We start from the raw sequence: 21,989 nt of genomic DNA, 5'->3' as shown, positions 1-21,989 counted from the left end.
TCTGTACTGTCAGGAGCCTGGCAGAATTTAGCTGGGAAAGTGTCTATATTCAATGTTTCCAGTATCTTCAAGAATTTAAATATACCAATTAGTGTAATTTTTTTCTTTCTACCTGAAATATTTTTAGGCAATAACATGTTAATCATGGAAATCTAAGCTAATGGGCAATGGTCAATAGTATATAACGTACAGTGCCTAGTTTTTGATATGTTTTAAATCTCACTGAAATTATTTTCGGTGATAAAGCAAATGATATTCATTACAATTCTCAGGCAACAATTATGACCATAGTATGTAAAATAAATCAAGATTTTATTGTATAATTTGTAACAGCTACTCAATTCTGTAAAAAATTATAAACATCATCTTAGTATTTACATATGGCTCCAGCAACAAAGCTGGCAAAGAAAACAAAACCAAAACAAAAGCCCAGACTCCTAAGAATTATATATTTATAAAAACTTCAAGAATAAAGTTGTCACTTCTGAAAAACACATTAAATACTAAAATCCAACGAATGTAGAAGCTGAAGGGGAAGAGAAAAATGTTGACAGCAGACTACTTGAATTTTCCTCCTCCCAAACATCTAAAACATCACATATCCCACTGTTTTCAGTGTAGCTTGTAAAACCCAAGAACTCTGATTTCTCCCCACTTGTTTGAAAGAGGTCCAGTAGAGACTGCACTGGTGACCCACAAGTTCTGTCTTCACACACAGGAAGAAATTCAGTTCTTTTTTTATCCAACTCAGCATTTGGGTCCACATCTTTTTTCTTCTGCCCTAATAATATTCTCACTTTCCGCTGGAACTTACCACAAGGCAAGTTATCTATATTCTCCGTGTCACATTCATTAGGTTCCTGAGGACTGAAGGATGGAGTTCTGGCCTTCACTGTTTGCTGTTCTTTTGATGTATTTAATGTCACCAGGTCAGATTCATGACCAAACACAAAATGCAGGTCCTTTTCCTGTAAATCTTTTGCTGAAAAATGTGTAGTATCTGCTGTTAATTTCGGTTGGGGGGGACTATTTTCTGTACTGAGATAAGAAACTTGTACATATGACTGTGGCACACCTGCAGAGTCAGCCACCCTGTGTTCTAAGTCATTTCTATTAATAATGAATTTATGTTCAGAATCATCAACAATCCCTTCCTGTTCACTTTTACATGGAGGTAGCTGTGTAGAATTCCGCTTTAGGTCAGGTTCACTGGCATTTAGCATGCCCACTGCTTTCTCATCGCGTCCTTTCAATCCAGCTGAGGAGTAGGACATGGGCTCCGAAGCGAACACGAGCCTTTGTTCAGGTTTCTGGGTCACTTCACACTGAAAATTCTGCTCAAGCAGTTGCCCGTTACATTCTCCCATGTCCTTCTGGAAAATGGGCTCCAACTGTAGCTCCTCCTTTGGTTCAGTGTTTTTCAGGACATTTGCAGAAACAGAAGAAAAGGAGCCAACGCTGTATTTTATTCTTTATAAAGTAAAACGAAAAACCAGAAGTTAGAAATTAGTCAAACTCTGAGTTTAAGAAATGGAAGATATGCCAACATTTACTTTAGAGGTTTTAAAAGTACAACTCAAAACTACAGTGTAACACTTCCCTTCCACACCCTTCTCCCTCCCTCCCCGAGATAACCAACTCCAGAGCTCTGAAGGGACCACAAAGTACTAAAATGTCATGAATCATGCAGCCAAAGGGAGACAACAGGAGCCGAATCTGACCCTGATTTTGTTATCCTGAGAAAATATCAATGCTTTAGTTTACATTAATGTACATTTTACTAGTTGTTTCATCAAAAGAAAATAAGTATTTACTGGAAACTGAAAGCAGAAACATAACATTTTCCATTTCCATTTAAAATATTTTATATCAAAGTAAACTATATATTTGTATTTCTAAAGGTAACAAAGTAGTCCTTTAAATTCACACAAATATTTGAATCAAAACTCTTCTTCACGTAGAATCTTGGAATACTTGGGATACTACTTTCTCTTGAACAATACCAAATTATGTACAAATAAATGAATGAGAAGTTAACTGGTCATCAGTTACACTCTGAATTATCTATCACAACAGTGAGCAATGTAGAATTCACCTGTCTCTACAACCAGAATGGTTTCCTCTACTTATAAATGTTGTTCACTCTTTAAGAGTTTTTTGTGCCTCATCCATGAGGCCCTAGATTTGATCCCTAAAAAGCAAAGCAAAACAAAAATGATGACTAGAGTCTCTTTAAACAAATGGATGATAGTATTAGCCCAACTGTAATTTCAGAAATATCCATGAACTGACAAGAAGTAAAAATGGTACTGATAAAATAACAAGGGAAAGACTAGTTTAAAAGCTAAGTCAGCCATGAAGTTTCAGTAGAGCACCACAGGAGTCCAGGGTCTAAAGGCACTCTTCAGAGGCTGGATTTAGTGTCATCTCTCTCATCTTTAAGCCTTAAGGTTAGGATAAAAATATCTAACTGAATTATCAACTCTACAGTACATACGTATCAAGGCATTTCTAAAATTTTATGAGAATAATTGAATTAGGACCCAAATTGTCAGTGTGCAGTTACTGGAAACAGAACAGCCCTCTATTCACACTTCAAAATTCTGTCAATGTCCTAGTTAGGAATCAACATTTTTAATCTGACAGTAAGTTTCATGGTTTGACACCAGAGGTTGACAATGTCACCTACTGCTCATAGCTGGTCTTCACTTCAGTTTTAACTAATGTTTTGCTGGAATATAGCAATGTTCAGTAACAAAGCTGAACAGAGGCCACTGAGCTCTTTCAGTTTACAAAACCTAAATTATCAACTCTGTACTGACCTTAATAGAAAAAATTGTGAACTCCCTTTCAAAACCATGTCAGAGGGAGACTAAGTACCTTTGGTGGCAGGGAAAAAGAAGGGAAGAAGGTATTAGTTCTAAACATATTTATGTCATGTCAAAAAAAATCTATATTCCTTCTAAGAGCAGATAAACTTTAGAATAGCTTAACAACCCAAGTAGAAGTTTGGCAAGCCAATTACCTTTTCTTTTTAGGTGTGTCTCTTTCATATTCCACAAAATCAAAAACTAACTTAGACACAATATCATCAACAACTTGATACTGGTTACTTTGTGCGAAGTTTTTGTGTTTCTCACTCAGAAGGTGCTAAAACAAAACAAGAAGCATCATAAAACTGTATTCAATAATTGTATCAATTAAATAAAAATTTCAAACCACATAAACACTCTCATTACATATGTATCAATTCTATATGTATGTATGCATCTATTTTTTCTTTCTATAAATAAAAGACCCGAATCTCACACTCTGACATGAAACACAGTAAGAACTTCATTCACAGGCACTGTGTATGCCTCGGACTGCAATCACTGCACTTGGGAGGCAAAGGTGGAAGGACAGCTGTAAGCTTCAGGCCAACCTGGGATAGGCAGTTACTACTGCAACTGTACTGAACCAGCATAATTACCGACTCTATTTTAAATATTTAACTTTATACCCATAGATTAAGTGTAGCTCTCACTCCCCACAGGGCCTCAACCCTAGACAAAGAACTACAGGCAAGGAAGGAATTCCAAGGGTGGAAGAAGTAAGTCTTCCCCAGGAAGAACACACCAATTGGTTATCTTACACGAAGTGGTCATCCTGGTATTATATGCACTCACGTAACATTTTATGGACTGAAGAGAATACATAAATAAATCAACAAATTTTAAGGAGAGCCCATGAATTGTGAGAGATAGGCAAGAGGTAGTAATTAGGATTGATAGGGATTGGAGAAGGGAGAAATGATGTATTTATATATTTAATTTAAATACTTTTAAACGGCCTTATCTCAGCTAAGCATAGGGGAGCACACCTTTAATCACAGTATTTGGCAGAGACAGGTAAATCTCTGTGAGTTCAAAGTTAGCCCTGTCTACAGAATAAGTTCCAGGACAGCCAGGGCTACACAGAGAAACCATGCCTCAAAAAGATCCAAAAAAAATAAAGGGGGGGGGGGACAACAGGGGAAAGACCCTTTATAAGGCAAAAAGAATGACCTTTAGCATCCAGTAATATACTAATATTTTATAAAACACCTTTTCATCTACAACTGCATATAATTACCAAGGTAGGGCTTAAAAAATTAAATAAAGTCTTCTAATATACAAGAATTGAAAACCTGTAAGAGTCTAGAAGGTAAGAGTTTAAAGACAAACTACAGAGCTGGCTCAGCAGTTATGAGCACTCACTGCTCTTCCAAGACCTGAAGCTTGTTCCCAGCATGTGTAGGATCATAGTAAAACTCAGAAACAATGGATTTTTTTTTTCCTTTTCAAAGATCTCACTATGTAGCTCAAACTGGTCTCAAACCCAAGACCGTTCAGAACATGTTTCCAAAGTGCTGTGATTATAAGAGTGACCTATCCAACTCAGCTTCTTTAAATTAAAAAACAAACATTTCAAAGTCATGATCTTAAACTTCAATCTCAAATCTACTTCCACAAATTTACTTTCTTTGTGGCAACCAGTGGACAACTTTCCTACTATTCCTACATTTCCTGAATATCACACTAGGACCTCAAAGATTAATAAAAACAAACATTCTAGATTATTCTGTTCTCCCAATGCTAAGTAATTTCAGGAAAAAAAATCAACATTTTTTCTTTTAGTTTCAAGACATAGAAGGAACAGGGGGAAACTTTTGAGATTTTATATATATATAGATTTTATATATATATATATAATGCATATATTATATATATATATCTCAATCACATACATACTATATATATGTATACACACACACACATATCTTGTTATGTTGTTCATGTTGTCCTAGAAATTGTGCATTCAAATATTCATCCTGCCTCAACTTCCTGAGTATTTGAAACTAAAAGTGTAGTCTGTGGACCACTATATCTGTCTAGTTCTCTTTTGAAAGCTAAGCATTCAAATACTAATTGCTAAGATTAGTAAGCATTTGCTATGCACTAAACTGTAAGGGCACACAGACAGATTGCCAGTGATTCCAAAGTTCTTATTTATCACAGTATAAACTCCAACAGGCCCCATCTTTAAAAACTACCTTCATCTAATATGCTCTGGCAGGCCTTTTCTTTTGCAATTGCTCAGACGAAAAAAGTAACTTGTCACTTATCCACACCTCTCAATCCAGAATCATGTAAATCCTCTGTCTCATCCTTGAAGTGTTTCAACAGCCTGGTGGAGCCCCAAGAACCCCCATCCTGCTTGGTAAGGCCATCATACCACTTCTGGATATTTCCCTGGCTGATTTCGGTCAGTATAGAGAAATTTGGTTGTACTTAGACGTCACTTAGTTATTTGCCAAGTCTAAATAAAAAGCAAAAACTCATCTCTGCTTTGTTTCTCCTGCACTGACCTAATACCGTCTACATAGATTTTTGTTATTTCTATCTTGAAGTTATACACTAAGTGCTCCATAGACAGCTTCTGAATAAAAATTATTGTTTTCAATGTTGATTTCAAGTGCTTTAGGCTAAAGAATCAGCAGTGCCAAAGCACGCATGTGCCACAATGTGCAGGGTGCTGGGTTCCACCACTACCGTGAGACATGCAGGAGCTGTTTCTATCAAAGAATGTGTTATAATTACCATGCCGCAAACCACAATCAGAATAGTAGGGTAAGATGTACACATAAAAATGTAAGTAGGCTTTTAGAAAGACCAATCCCAAGGGTAAATGACATTTACAGTTTCAAGATCTTCATATTTCTGTAAGCAACATTCACAATATCCTTTTTTTCTCTTTTCCTTCAACTGGAGTTGAACTGGGGTTCCACCACATTTATCGCCATCCGTATTAATTCTAGTGATAAAAAAAAGTAACAAAATTAACTGCTAAACTCTATAATTTAAAAATTTATTTTCTTAAAACTGTCATATGCAGAATCTGCTATAATCACAGACTTGTAAGAGCAAATATCTTTAACTGCATTTCAAGAAGTACAAAAACAAAATGTAATACTCAGAAGAACAGATCAAATGGTCAAGAGAAACAGGTTTCATTATTTGAGCTTTACTCTCATCTAAAATTTCTAAATAATACACTTAGATTCAGACTAAACAGCACAGATGCAGTAAAAATGTACACAGGAAAAGCAAGCACACACACCACTACCACAGCACAAAATGTGATACAATTCCCGAACGCCTATGAAGAAAACAAAAAGCACTCCTTCTAAACACACTAACCTGGGTTTAGGCTGCACTTGCTTTTGGACACTGGATGGCTTCTCTATATCAAATGGACTACAAGGCTTGTGCGTACAGTAGTTTATAGAAGGCATGCTGGTCAGCTGAAGGTAGAATGGCCTGTAAGATCTAAAGGAATACACATACACATGGGTTTCTCCAGAATGAAAGAAAAGTTTAAAGTCTTGCACTTCAAAATCATGTAATGTACCTCAATTTGAAATAAACAATAGGGACTTGGTAGGGGTCACCTTCTTTTCAAAGAACCAATTTGTAGACCTTCCCCCCCACCTTCCAGACTGGGTCTCTCTCTCTGTAGCCCTGGCTGTCTTGGAATTCAACCAACCTGGCCTTGACCTCACAGAAATCTGCCTGTTTCCACCCCAACCGCCTGGCTTGTAGACCTGCTTCTTTAACATTTAAAAAACACTTTAAAATTGAAAATAATTTTTTGTATAATATTCTGGTCAGTTTCCCCTCCCTCAACTTCTCCTAGATCCTTACCACTGAAAAATACTACTTAAAACATACCAAAAGCCGGGCGTTGGTGGCGCATGCCTTTAATCCCAGCACTCGGGAGGCAGAGGCAGGCGGATCTCTGCAAGTTCGAGGCCAGCCTGGTCTACAAAGTGAGTTCCAGGACAGCCTCCAAAGCTACAGAGAAACCCTGTCTCGAAAAAACAAAACAAAACAAAACAAAAACCCAAAAAACCCAAAAAACAAAAAACCATACCAAAACACCTACCACCTTAACTATTTGAAACTGTACAGTTTCATCACATTAAGCCTTGAGTTATGGGATTCCCACCCCATCCTCTCTATCAGCCTTGGTTTTCAACCTTGCTAATGCTATGGTTCCTCATGTTGTGATGTCCCCAAATCACAAAATTATTTTTGTTGTTGCTTCATAACTGTGATTTTGCTATTGGTATGAACTGTAATATAAATACCCGTGTTTTCCAATGGTCTTAGACGACCCCTGTAAAAGGGTCATTTGAGCCTCTTCAAGGGGTGCCTGGGACCCACAAGTTGAGAACCACTCACTGCTCTAGATATTATTTGAAACTGTATGGTTTAGTCACATTAAGCATTAAGTTGTAAATTCACTACTTATCCTCTATAGGTTTTGAAAGACCCTGGCCCAGTTTAAACAGGCAGCTGAGGCTTATGGAGAATTCCGTTCCCCCACAGCTACATAGTCATTGCCTATCAGAAGGGAGCTCAGTCCCAAGGACACAGGTTGTCGGGTATCTGCAGGTGGCCGGATGGCCAGCTCAGCAGGATTGAGCAAACACAGAGACCAACTGTTCCTCAGATAGGGCCAAGGCCGAGACTTGAGTTCCAAGAAAAACCTCAATTACCTCAATTGCCAGCGCTCTGAGCCCTAGCCTCATTTAAATTGCCCAATCAGGGTCCTATTACTAGGCTTCTCGCTTCTGTACTGCGCTTTTTGCTATAAAAGAACCCCTGAGTCCCCAGCTCGGGGCGCTCAGTTCCCTGAGACTGAGACGCTCGGGTACCCATATGTCACCAATAAAGCCTCTTGCTGTTGCATCCAAGTTCGTGGTCTCGCTGTTCCTTGGGTACGGGTCTCACTTCCGTGAAAGTATCCCTATTGGGGTCTTTCAGTTTTACCTTGCAAAAACCAAAACCCTACTCATTGAACAATAACAATTTCCCTCCAGCCCTTTGCAACCATCAGTGACTGAATCTGAAGATTTTGGATGCTTTAGATACATGGGATAAAGTATGTAAATGTATGTATGGGATGATGTCTGGAAGACTCATCCATGCGTGTTGTGGCATGTTGGAATTGCAATCTCTTTCATACATTCTACTGTCGGAATATACACAGACATTTATCTTCCACGCCTCATTTATCCATACTGGGGTTGCCTCAAGCCTGTTTTATAAAATCCAAGGCCACATGCAAGTGGAGCTACCCACACTACTAAATCTTCTAGTGCAGTCTATGATTATAGGATGTCTGACCCATTACCCAATTTTGTGACAAGAACTTCCTATGCTGCTTAGGATGGACTAAAACTTCAGATTCTCTTGAAGTTGCAAGCATGTTACCATCAAACCTTGGCCTGGCCTCATTTTAAATTGCACCTTTTCTTCGTAACAATACACTTATACATTTTATGTGTCTTAAAGATTTTATTATTTATTTGTGTATGCATGTATGTGGGTGCCATGGACACCAGATCCCCTAGAGCTGGAGTTATTGGTGGCTATGAACCACTTAACAAGCATGGTGGGAAGTAAACTCACATTATCTGGAAGAACAGACAGCATTCTTAACAGTGGAGCCATCTCTCCAGCCCCATAACACATTTTAAGAAGAAGCTTTCAACACTTTAGTCACTCCAGTGAACACCCAAGAGAAGTAGCTACACTCGGCCAAAGAAGTAGCCAGAGAGCTAAGAGAAAGTAATCTAACTTTCCCATACCAAACTAACTTATTTCTGTTTATTGATTTCATTAAGATTATCTTAGAAAACCTAAGAGTTTGGAAAGCTATTATGGTAGATGTCATATATAGGTTTTATATTTCCAAGTAATATCTACAATTTTCTCCACAATTATAGGGGAAATCTTTAGTAATTTTTCAAACTAATGAATTTAGGCAGTGATTATTTAAAATACTAAAAAATGAGATGATTTTATGACAAGTCTAAAGCAGATATTCTGAATTTAAATCTACAATAGGATGAAACTAAATTCAGTCCTTGAATATAAGTGAATTAATGCTCTAGGTACATCACTGTCATATAAAGGAAATAAACATACTAATGGAAATGACACTTACCGGTTCACATCTTCAACCTTTAAAAAAGGCTTTTTGAGTCTCCCTGCTTAAAAAGAGAATACCATTAGATACTTGCAGACGTTATTTAAAGACTCTACTGTGGGTAAAATCCCCTGGAAATCATTTGATACCCATAGAGTTGAAAGGTAAAATAGACTCCAACATCGTCACCCCACATACCTAATCCCCCATACTTTGAGAATATTTTGCTCTGTAAGACAGAGTCTCTCTACTGCAGCCTAGGCTGGGCAGGAGCCTCTCATACTCAAGCCTCAGTCTCCACACTGCTGGGATTAGACATCTGCCATCATAACCGGCCAAATAGTCTCAAACTGAATGGTGCTAATGTTTTCACACTGCAAAACTACCTCAAAGCACTTCTGTTTCATGTTCATCACAGTAAATGGTTTGAATAGAACCCATTTTTTGTTGTTTTTGAAAATATTAATTTGGGAGCTGGAGAGAGAGTTCAACAGTGAAGATCACATAATGCTCTCATAAAGGACCAGAGGAATTCAGTTCCCCATACCTACAGCAGGTGAGTCTCACAACTGCCTGTACCCCAGCTCCAAGGGATCAACCTCTTCTGGCTTCTTTGGGCACCTGTACTATGTACACATATCCCCATGCCACAAACACAATAATATTAACATCCAGGCAGTGGTAGAGCACACCTTTAAACCCAGCACTCCAAAGGCAGGTGAATCTCTGTAAATTCAAGGCTATCCTGGTCTACAGAGAGAGTTCCAGGACAGCCAGAGCAGTTACACAGAGAAACCCTGTCTCAAAAAAACAAAACAAACAAACAAACAAACAAACAAAAAAACCCAACAACAAAACAAACAGAAGTCTAGTAACATGGGGTAGGAAAGTGTGAAGTGTCATCAGATTGTCACAGAGTTCCATGTTCTAAAAATTATTAAAAAGTACGTGAATAAAAAAGAGAAACATGGCATGTACTCTCTCATATATGGATTTTAGACATAGATCTGGGGAGTGCCAGCCTACAATCCCATGGCCAGAGAGTCTGGGAAACAGAAACTTCATTTAGTGGCTGATCGAAGAAGAGGCAGACTCCCTTGGTTAAGTACTGAGCTGAACTCAAGAAAGCCAGTAACACAGAGGGAGGACTGATGACCAAACGGATTAAGACTGGGCTGGTTTAACCCCCAGAAACAGCTGACCAGACAAAGTTAACTCTTGAATCCCAGGCATCAGCCTGGGAATCCAGTATGGGACTGATCAAGACCCCCTGAATCTGGGTGTCAGTGAGGAGGCCTAGGGAATCTATTGAGCCTTGGGCAGCAGATCAGTACCCATCCTAAGTATACACACGGACTTTGGACTCCCATAGAACAATGTGAGGTGCACTCTCACCCTGAACTCTTGGGGAAGGGTCTAGGCCCTGCCCTATATGAAATGACAGACTATGGACACCCCCATGGAGGGCCTCACCCTCCCTGGGGGAATGAGGGGATAACGGGGGGAGGGGGTTGGGGGGAGGGCACGGGAGGAGGGGAGGGAAAGGGAGAGGGACCTGGAACTGACTTGTGAAGCAACCTTGTTTCTTATCTAAATTTAAACTGGAAAATAAAATTAAAAAAAAGTACGTGAATAAATCATTTAAAGGATTAATTTATCTTAGAAAATCTTTGTAAGCACATATATATTTGTATATACTGGAGATTGACTCTGGGTCATCATACACCTGGGGTAAGCTTTTTCTCTCTCTGAAAGAAAATTAAACATTGTATCAGAATACTTACTTCTCGCCTTCTGTATTCCAGTACCAGCTTTTTTTCCCTTTAAAAGAAGAAAAGATGCAATGAAAACACTGGGTTTGAAAACACAGCAAAAGCTGCACAGACAATTGTTCAGTACCTTCAAGTGAAAAAATTCACAGGGAAAACACTGTATCAAAGTGTTTTCTGATTATTGCTCCAGAGGGAAAATCTTGCTTCTTTTTTTGTTTTTTTGTTTTGTTTTGTTTTTCGAGACAGGGTTTCTCTGTATTGTTTTGGAAAAAATCTTGCTTCTTAAAATCAATTCAGAACTCAACCTTGTACATGCTATCGATAGATCCAAAGTGCAAGAGAAAGAAAGGTCTTTGGAAGTGGAACTAAGATTTAAATCACTGCCCAAATCTCAGATTAACCCATATGTATGTAGTGTGTGTAAGACAACCCCAATGCTGCATATCAGTCTTTGGAAACTGCAACAGATGAGAATGACCTTGTAACCACAAAACTAAGGCAGAATTTACAGTCTGAATAAAAACTGGATGAATGTAGCTGTTAAAACAACAGTAATGCCAGCACAGTGGCACACACCTTTAATCACAGCACTTGGGAGGCAGAGGTAGGTGGATTTCTGTGAGTTCCAGGACAGCTAGAACTATACAGTGAGACCCTGTCTCAAGAAAAACAAAACAAACAACAACAAAAATAACAGTAAAAATAAAATCAGTTTTGTCTAACTATTATAATAGATATGGAATCTGCACAACACTGGCAGTATCTTGTGTGTACTGAAAACTTACCTGACACACAAAAGTTCACACACTCATGTACACACACATGCATGCACCCATACTGAACAGAAATTGTAGAACTGAAAACGATAGCACTTATGGTACAGAATTTACTGTGTGGACTCAACACCAGAATGCAAATGACAAAGTGAAGTGACAGTCAATGTAAAGAAAATGAGTAACCATTCCCAACTGGAAAACGGGAAAAAACAAAGCAGGAAAATCAAAACCATCAGAACCTCAGATGTAAGTCCTAGTGTTACTGGGTTGTAGAAAATGTTAAGTTGCCTATTATATTACATAAGATGACCAAAATTACCAAACTACTTTTGTCCCCATCACTTTTTATGTACTCTATCAACTTTATTTTCTGTATATCCAAGTTGCTTAAGGATTGAGTGTTGGAAAAGCAAACCACAAAAGGATGGTCTGAAGAATAAGAGAAAGCAGGAAGAAGCGAAGAGATGAAGAGGTCAAGGAAGGAATGGACAACATTAGGAAACCAACACAAGCGGCTTTTAAAGGCATCTAAACGATCTGGTAAACTGCTTAGGCGTTTCATACCTTGTCAGTTGAGAATGAGGGAGAAAAGCAGGAGCAGACATCTGCTAAATTTCGAGAAGATGGGTTATGAAGATTCAACAATAGTTAGGGGTAAGATCAAGGGAAGTCTAATGGATAGGAGTAAAAAAACAAACAAACAAACAAACAAACAAACCTCTGAATAGAGGCTTCAAAGATGAAAGCAAAAAAGAGTGTAAAGACTGATGGCAGGAGACCATTAGGACGGCCACAGCATAGAACTAATTAATAGTAAAAATCTTACACTCAGGCTAACTGGCTAGACCGCACAGGATTTACAGCATTTTTATAATTTAGAGCAAATAAAACGTGTATTTGGATTCTCTTACATAATCTTACATAATATGTTAATCTGAGTGTTCTTCTGCAGAATAAACCAACAAAAGTATCTCTTAAAAATAGTCGCAACAAAAAAGAATGAAAAAATGTACGCCATTATTCCAAAAACAATTTTCACTTCATGAATATAAGTTTCAAGTCAAATGATATGCAAACATTACCTGAGCATACCCATAAAATATTCTGACAAAGTATATTTGACTTATTAGGAAATTACTCACATATATACATATATATATTACATACACACACACACACACACACACACACACACACACACACACACACACAAATAAAAGGTCAAGCTATCACTTTTAACAGTACTTTAAAAATGGAGAAAACAACATACCGAATCCCTTACAGAAGTACTTGATTTCTTGAGTGAACTCAGCTCTTTCTTCTTCTGTTCAATGTAGTATCTAATGTCTTTATTGAAAGAAGGACTGAAGATTAGCAATTCACCTTTTGAGTTAAACAATGATATCTTAAGTGGCAGTAAACTTAGGTTTAAAGGTTTACCATTGCAGGCACTCTCTACTATCAAAATTTTTACTATGTAAAGTTAAGAACTAAGGGACAGGCAACAAATATTACCATCAATAGGTCCTTACCATCAATATGAAGAATCTTTACTCCCCATGTTAAGGCATTTGATAATATACTATTAGCAGGAATAAAATCCTGTAAACAACAATGAAAAAACCAAGTTTACAAATCTATATAAATGTTAATGCCTCTGAAGAGGTTATTCATAAACGTCCCTAAAGAATTACAACAGTAATTAGGACCTTGTTTTATATTTTGGCTTTTTTTTTTTTTTTTTTTTTTTGTCTTTTTCAAGACAGGGTTTCTCTGTAGCTTTTGCAGGCTGTCCTGGAACTCTCTCAGTAGACCAGGCTGGGCTGGGTTTGAAATCAGAGATCCTCCTGCCTCTGCTTCCCGAGTGCTAGGATTAAAGGCATGCCCCACCAATCTAAAATCAATTCCAATATATTGCTATGTTTTGTCCGAGACAACATCTCATTGTAGTCCTGGCTTGCCTGGAACTCAGAAGTCTGCCTCCCTCTGCCTCTCAAGTACTGGGAATAAAGATATGCCCATTATGCCTAGTTTAACAATTATTGCACAGTTCTAAGGCAAACTTTGGGTTTCCAGTAATGTTTGAGATGGCCACAAGATGGGGGTGTTTCTCCAGGAAAACCACCTTCTGCTTCAGATACAAAGAGATGATGCCTTAATTTAACCTTTTCTTGTTAAAAATTTAAAGAGTATCCCCAGAATATGTGCAATTTTAATTAAAAATTCTGTCTGTGGTGTGTACATGTCTGTGTGCATGCAGAGGCTGGAGGTCAATGCCAGGTGTCTTTTTTCAACTACTCTCTACCTTTTAAGATAGGGTTACTTGATCAACCCAAAAGTCACTAATTCAGACTGGCTCTCCAAAACACTCCAAGGCTGAGGATTTGAGGCACCTGCTGCCATGCTTGGCTTTTTACTTTTTATGTGGGTTCTGGGCATCCAAATTCAGCTTTTCATGTTTTAATGGCAGGCATTTTACCAACTTTACTGCCAGCCCCAAGTTAATGTTTTTAAATTATATTTACTTACTCTACATGTGTTCATGTCTTTGTGTATGTGTGTAGGTGCACACATATCACAGTGCACACTTGGAGATCAGAGGGCAATTTGCATGAATTAGTTCTTTCCTTCCACTATTTAGGTCCTAGGTATCAAACTAAGGTCACTAGTCTTGGCTTTACCCACTGAGACATGTAGCCAGTCCACAGTTTAATGTTTAATAAGATATAGCTGGGTGTGGTAGTACATATCTATAATGCCAGCACTAGGAAGCAAATCTGAGGCCAGTATGAGAATCTATCTCAGAACAATCAAACAGAAGGAAGGAAAACATTCACTACTTTTTTCTCTTCCCCTCCCTGTCCCTGAACAACAGGATCCCCTGCCCTGTCTGGCTTTCAACTCAAGTAGCTGTCCTTAACTCTGATCCCCTACCTCCCTAGTGCCGAGACAACAGGACTATGCTGCCTTGCCTGGCTTATGAAGAGCTGGGGTTGAGCCAAGGACTCCAGGCACGCTAGACCAGCACTACCCTAACTAGGCTGTAGTTGAAGCCCACACTCTGTAAATTTTACTCACATGATCCTTGACAGCTTTTTCAGCTAATAACTTTCCTCGGCTCAAACACACCTGTAAGAAGACCAAGATAACAAGCATAAAATTACAGTACTTCATCAGAGAAAGGGCTACAAGGGGAAATTATTAAAGTAGATAAATTTTGTATATATAAAGCCTCAGCAACTATGAACACAGCAAATATATCGTCAAAAGTGACTTCATTATTCTCTTGGCAAGACAAACTACTAAAACTTTCCTCTTTTTTTTCCAGTGGGGAAAATAACAACATAACATACCAAGAACAAAAGCGAACCTGAATGAGACCCAAAAGAGTCAACTCTTTAGTAAATGTATAACGATTTAAAATAGGCAACATCCACTGAGATTTTAAATCTACGATTTTCAGGTTCACATTTCAGATTTAACTCTTTTTCTTTTTGATGGCACAGTCTAGCAGGCATTCTACAACTGAGCTTTATCTCCAGTGCTTCTAAAACCTTAATTTTAGATACCTCTTACCGAGTTGTACAATCCTCTTGCTTCACATTTCCAAGGAGCTGGGATAACAGTCCTGGTTTAGTTTTGTATTAACCGAAGATTTAAGAGAAATGAACTTTATGCAGTTTTTATCACTTATTTTACTTTTAAAATAAGAGCACGGAAAGCAGGTGAAAGACTATGAACAAACTGAGAGCTTGTTGCTAGTGTATGACCCTCTCACCAAACAGCAGTAATGCACAGCCTGCTTCTTCTTCTCAAGTTAGCTGTTACAACTCACATTACCTTTTTCCGGTATTTAAACTGCTTTTCATATGGCTACCAGATAAGGAAGGTTTGATTTAAATGGCAACTTAATTATAAGTCAGTCTAACAATTTAGATACATTATTTTCTCTCTCTCTCTCTTCTCTAAGCATTTACGTCAATTAGTTTGTCCTTTCTTTTGTCTTCCAACTTAATGACAATGATTTGACAAGAGTGTATTGTCAGTAATTTCTTTAGCATGGATTTATAACTTATTTTATGCAAAGTGTCAAACAGAATAGTAGGCTTTGTACATCATCACATGGTCTTTGTCACAAAGACTACATTCTACCTAAAGCATGAAAGCAACCCTAACATTTACACAATAATTACACAAATATTTTCTATGTATCACAAAATGTTGTTCTGATTTTTCCACCAAGCTCTTGGATGTATAAAGTCATGCCTAACTTATATGCTGTGTGAAACAGGCAGTAAGCTGGAACTGGGCAGTTGGCTTTTCTCTACTTTGAATTTTTTTTGTAAGTTTTTATTTTTTCATAAGAATGACTGGCTATCAGCTTTCATTGTAAATTGTTCTTTAAAAAAAAGCTATCCTCTAGAGTACAAGTATATATATTTTAGGAATCAAGGTACAACTTGACTATACTGTATTAATAATGATAAACAATCAGCTTTCAAAAAGACAGAGCGTGTTAACAATAGTGAGAAAGCCATGGAGCTTTGACTTTATAACCATCTCATCCATAAGCTTGTTAGTGAAAGACCGGAATCAGGTAGGAGGGCAAACACCTACAACCCCAGTACCTGGGGGACAGTGATAAGAGGGCTGGGAATTGAGGTCAGTCTGGGCTATGCAGGGAGCCCCACTTTCCTATAGTGTCAAAGTATGTACAGTACACTTACTCTGTCTGGAGACTTAAAGGAACTTCCATCATGGCTGGGATGAGGGGAGGTGGTTTCTGCAGTACATGCAGATTCTGGACTTGGTACAGGAGAAATCTGACCCAGTGTTTGCGCATACTTTGCTTCCTTTTTATTTGAAACAAGGTAACTGATATCTTTGCTAAGAAATTCTTCAACTCGCTAGAAGGAAAAAAAAAGTATTTTTTAGTAGAAATTCCAAAGCTATTTAAAACCATCATACAAATTACAATTTGATGTAATCTAGTATCTTACAAATTGGTACTTCCAGTAGTTCTGGGGAAGTACAATGGGAATTCCATTAACAATAAGGAACTATGCTAAATACTATTCTGAAGCACTTAATCCTAATTAATGTATTCCATGTACTCTCACGGTACTTATCTATGCATTCTGGAGATGAAAACTGAAGTGACTTGCTGGAGTCATACCAACAAAGTTCCCTACAGAGATGAACTATTTTGACTGCACTATGTAACAACATTGTACAAACTTGCTACATGGGGCTACTTAGCACCCAATGCAATTATTATAAACCGGGTTTATAACATTCTAAGGCTTAAACACAGCAGAGAAAAGAAACCTTTTACTCAACAAGCATAAAATTGTTGGAATAAAATGTCCCAGCATGCTTTGTAGTACCAAAGTCACTGAGGTACCAAAGTCAAAGTTATTAAAGATCACTCATCACTCAGGGGAAGAATTAAACTAAGTTTAATAACACCAGTAGTACTATTAAAACAACTGACACGAAGACTAAGAACTAAGCAGAAACAACAAATTATCTGTAAGACTTTGTAAAAGCTCTATCTAATTTCTACAGTATTCATAACATAAAAGACAATAACAAGACGCCTCAAAGGTTTGGTTCTTGTTGCCAAACCTGACTTGAGTTTGATCACCTGGCAGAAAGGGAAAATCAACTGCTGCAGCTCTCCCGAGTTCCACGTGAGAGTACACATAGCACTTGTGGGTGCACACTTACACAAACACACACACACACACACACACACACACACACACTCCATAAACTTTTTTTAAGAGGTTAAAAATAAAATGAAGCAAAGTTTGTAATAGATAAGTAATTTACTCAGAACTGGCTGTTGATAGGATCAACCTTAGTGAAATGCAAACTGATTCCTTTTCCCCCCAGGCAACATTAATGTTCACTGACCAGCTAATAAGGTATTAATATTTATTTCAGAAAATGCAAGTATCGCATAAAGGCAGGAAAGAATGTAAAGATGATAGATAGTTAGATAATGTTCAACTTCTTCTCTTTCTTTCTTTTTTGGTTCTCAAAGACAGGTTTCTCTGTGTTGCCTTGGCTGTCCTGGAACTCGCTCTAAAGACCAGGCTGGCCTCGAAACTCAACAGAGATCCCCCTGCCTCTGCCTCCCAAGTGCTGGGATTAAAGGTGTGTACCATTAACACCAGCAGGCTTAGCTCAACTATTTTAAGTGTAACAATTCAAAGGAATCCTCACCTTTAAAGTGCTAAACAACCATCACTACTATCCATTTCTAGAACATTTTCATCCCAAATTTAACTTCTTTATTCCTCTGTGTCCTCATACCGATAACCTCAACTCTACTTTGTATCAATGAATCTGACCATTCTAGGTACTTCACTGCTATGGTTTGAATGCTCCCACTTTCAATTCTTTCAAATAGATACCCTATAGTAAATTGCAAAAACCAAAACAAAACCAAAAAACAAAACAAAACAAAAAACAAACAAAAAAACTTTTTATACTATTTGCTCAGTTGTTGCCTCATTTTACATCCCCACCTACACTGGACAAGTAAAAATTGGTGTAAGTTAACACTTTCATTTTCTGGTTCTTTGGCAGTAGCTAATGACACGACTAAGATTTAGATCTGCATTTCTCTGAAGATTAGGATGCTGTGGGACTGGCACTGGCACTGGTACTGGTACTGGTAGATCCTTTCTGGATGCCTATTTAGGTCCTTTACCCATCATTTACTTTTATATATTATGAGCGTTTGTTTGCATTATGTATTTGGTGTCTGCTGAAGCCAGAGAAGGTTATCAGGTCACCTAGAACTATACATAGGTGATAGTGAGCCACCATTCAGGTTCTAGAAACAAGTACTTTTAACTGCCAAGCCATCTCTATAACCCCCTTCACGCACTGGCTTATCTTGTTGTTGAAATGTAGGCCTTCAATATTCTGAATATAAACCACTTACCAGATATAGGACATACAATTTTTCTTTGAAACACGCCCCATATAGTCTAGGATGGCCTTGACCTAAGGATGACCTACAATGTCTGACTCTTGCCCTTACCTCCTGAATGCTCTGATTACTACTGGTCTATACCACTGTTTGCATTTATGCAATGGTAGGCCTAGCAAACACTAGCAATTGAGTGAGCATGAATGATTTGTAAAATATTCTCCACCATTTAGTGGGTTTCTCATTAATGTCCTGGGAGATGGATGAGTTGTTAATTTTAACTAAATTAAACATACGAATCTTTTAAAATCGCTGCCAATGATTAGATTTTGGTATTACTGAAACCACTGCAAATTTAGTATTATTAACATTTCTTTCAATAGTTCTATTTAGCCTCTGACATTTATATTTTAGATCCATTTTTTTGCATATGATGTAAAGTAAATGTCCAAATTTATTCTTTTGCATGTAGCTAACCAGTTCTGAGACCAACTGACTGACCTTATTTAAAAAACAAAAATAAACCAGTACCAAATTCTATGTAGAAGTTTATTTCTAAGCCCTCACTATAATACATACCTTATAAATGGAGGGCGGGAGAGCAGAGATAGCCAGCAGATAAAGCACCTACTATTTTTGCAGAAGACCCTGGATTCAGCTCACCACACGTACATGGCAGTTCACAACCAACTCTTAACTCCAGTTTTAGGGGGTCTGATGCCCTCTCCTGGCTTCCTTGGGTACCCATGATGCCTTTTGTACACACACACACACACACACACACACACACACAGAATAAATAATAAAATCCTCCTTGGTAGTTCTGACCACAGTGCAATACACAGAGAAACCCTGTCTTCATTTAACTCTTCAAAATAACATCACCACAAAACCAAAAGGAAACCAAACCAGAAAACCACCTCTGCTGGGTGTGGCAGCAGCTCACATCTCTGCATTTCAAAACTGGGGAAACGGAGGCAGGCAGATCAGCTCCAGGCCAGCCTGAGGTATAAAGGATGATACATGGTAACAGCAGACAAGGAGGATGCTCAGGGGAGGGACCTAGTTACAGAGATGAGAGTAAGCAAGAGCGGAAGGGCCAGGAAGGGCAGTGGGGAACTAATCACCATAGAATTTGTATGAATGTTAACTGACAAGAAACAAAACATTAAAGTCATTCAAAACAAAGGAATACGAAGTTCTTTTCATAGGCAAAGTAAAATTCTATTTAACCCCTCCCACACACAAACAAAAGTAGAAAAATTTCAAGGGCAAGTGAATAAAATGTCACAACAAATAATTCTAAGGAATCTGAAATACTCTTGATTTCCAGACTGGAAACACTGAAACTTTCAGAAACTCAAAATTCCAGTCCAGCAGAAACCTCTGAAACAGTAATAATCATTTGTTGGAATTTAGGCAATATCAACATTACACCTAAGAAATCTTTTATACTTTCACCGATGTTTTCTAACCATCTAAATAATGTAAGAGGGAACTGTTTTTTTGTTTGTTTTGTTTTTCGAGACAGGGTTTCTCTGTTTAATAGCCCTGGAGACCAGGCTTGGCACCTAACCCAGAGATTCACCTGCTTCTGTCTCCCAAGTGCTGGGACTAAAGACGTGTGCCACAACTGTCCAGCACTTTAGCACCTAACAGTCCTGTGTCATGTGTGGTGCCCGTCGCCACCCCCCCCATCAGTCAAGTGGTGCCTGCTATATTGGAAAACAGTTCACCAGGACCAAGGACTCTCTTTCCTTTATAGTTAACCACTTATCACAGAAACTTGAACATTTTGTCAGGTTATAAAAAGCTAAAACCTGTTTTCTTTGTTCTTTGGTTTGGGGACTTGAGCACAGAAAACCTTGCTCAGTGGGTGCTAGACCGACCACTGGGCTACTCTCCCAGTCCCCAAATGAATCACTAACAATAAACAATTCATAGTTTTTAGGCTACTATTGATTAAATGGCTATAGATTCCAAAATGCAATTCTTGAATGACTTCATATCATAGGGTGAGAGCATAATTTTTTACTTTTTGTGAGTGTGCAGTTTTCACTTACCCCACCAAGATCCTTTATGTCCTTTTGTAGTTTTTCACATATGGTGATGGAAGGCAAGTCAAGGTAAAATATTTTTCCACAAAGAGGCTTATATTTGGATTTTTCCAGCCTGTTATCAGTTTTCAGGGATTTCAAAGATGGTCTGTTCTTTTCATTTTTGTCTTGGATGCCACCTGCGATTGCAAAAAGGATCAGGTTAACACTTTTATACAGACACAAACTTAACTGCTTAGAAAATATTCAACGACCTTACCACAGGAAGGGAAAATTGTTAGCCGTACCAACGTAAGTAGTTGGATTCTAAATGTGCTGCTGAACACTACACTTAGGATGAAGGCAAACTGCCCTGTATGCTTTCCATGAATTCTGCACAGGAGAACACGAGCTGAGTCGGCAGGAAGTAGTCCATTACTTATTCCTGTTCATGGACGAAGGCAGGGAACCCTACAAAGCCTTCCAGAAAACCCCGCTTCCTCAGGATGTATACTTCATGTAGTTATATCTTGGTGTCGGCAGTGCAGGGAAAACAACGCAGGTGTTTCAAATTTCAAACGCTCATTTACCCAGGCAAAAAAAAAAGAGAGAGAGAGAGAAGCATCTAGAACAACCAACCCGACCCTCACGGGTTAGTGTGCGCTACGGTTACGGTTTCCTAGTTTCGTCCAGTTCTAAGAAGCACTAAAGCATCTAGTTCCTGCACCCTGTTTACACACTGAGAACCTGGGCCCACTAAGGACGCCGTCGTCGCCACGCATCTCTTTTAGAAGCGGGTGAGACTCAGGCAACTTCCAAGAACGTTTCAAACGCAGCCCGCATCTTACCCTACCCGGCTAACAGCCACACATGTACCTCTTAGGTAAACTTTCTACCGAGAATTTGTATTTCACGAGGGAAGGCACTAACAGGCGCCGACGGACGGAGCGGGGCCCCGGTGGGGCGGCGCGGCCGTCGGGGACTCGCGCATTGTCTCAAGCTTGCAGCCCCGGGAGTGCGGGGTCGCGGCGGCCGGGAGAGCACGAGGGGCCCGGGCCGGCCCGCGCCGCCGCCCGCCTCACGGAGCCCGAACGCCCGCCCTCGGGGCCGCCCGAGAAGCCACGGCGGTGCAAAGGCAGCCGAGGCCGCCGCAGGGAAGGATTAAAGGGCCGGCGGCGGCGGCGGGGAGGGGGTGGGGGCTCCGTACCCGCGAGAGGCGCTTTGCTGTGGATCCTCATGGTCTCCAGGCTCATGGCAGCCGCCCGGCACCTACATGCTGGGTCCGCCCCGGGCGCCGTACGGGACGGCCCCGAACACAAAGCTCCGAGGCCCACCCGGCCCGGCCGCCGCGCCGCTGCGAGCCGAGGGCCGGTTCCGGCGCCGCCGAGCCTCCCGGCAGGAAGGGGCCGAAGCAGCGACGTGTGAGGCGCGGCGGTTAAAG

At 39.2% G+C, this 21,989-nt stretch overlaps 1 protein-coding gene across 2 annotated transcripts; it reads right to left on the bottom strand.

Annotated features, from left to right (window-relative positions):
- Positions 1 to 295: 295 nt before the first annotated feature.
- Dbf4 (DBF4 zinc finger) lies at positions 296 to 21,939 on the bottom strand. Of its 2 annotated transcripts, none has more exons than XM_005083961.4 (12): positions 21,756 to 21,939; positions 20,576 to 20,748; positions 16,294 to 16,473; positions 14,645 to 14,695; positions 13,099 to 13,168; positions 12,837 to 12,913; positions 10,803 to 10,839; positions 9,037 to 9,082; positions 6,222 to 6,350; positions 5,721 to 5,835; positions 3,026 to 3,150; positions 296 to 1,470 (listed from the first exon to the last, which is right to left on the bottom strand). In XM_005083961.4, the coding sequence occupies exons 1-12, from the start codon at positions 21,799 to 21,801 to the stop codon at positions 504 to 506; spliced, it is 2,016 nt and encodes a 671-aa protein (XP_005084018.1). In that variant the 5' UTR covers positions 21,802 to 21,939; the 3' UTR covers positions 296 to 503. The 2 variants fall into 2 exon arrangements, with proteins under 2 accessions (XP_005084018.1, XP_005084019.1); XM_005083962.4 differs by having other exon boundaries at positions 9,037 to 9,079.
- Between the last annotated feature and the right edge of the window lie 50 nt (positions 21,940 to 21,989).

The sequence above is a fragment of the Mesocricetus auratus genome, unplaced genomic scaffold (genome assembly GCF_017639785.1).
Source record: "Mesocricetus auratus isolate SY011 unplaced genomic scaffold, BCM_Maur_2.0 Super-Scaffold_100051, whole genome shotgun sequence".
NCBI classification, from domain to species: domain Eukaryota; kingdom Metazoa; phylum Chordata; class Mammalia; order Rodentia; family Cricetidae; genus Mesocricetus; species Mesocricetus auratus.
This window is presented reverse-complemented; position numbering and strand designations above follow the sequence as displayed.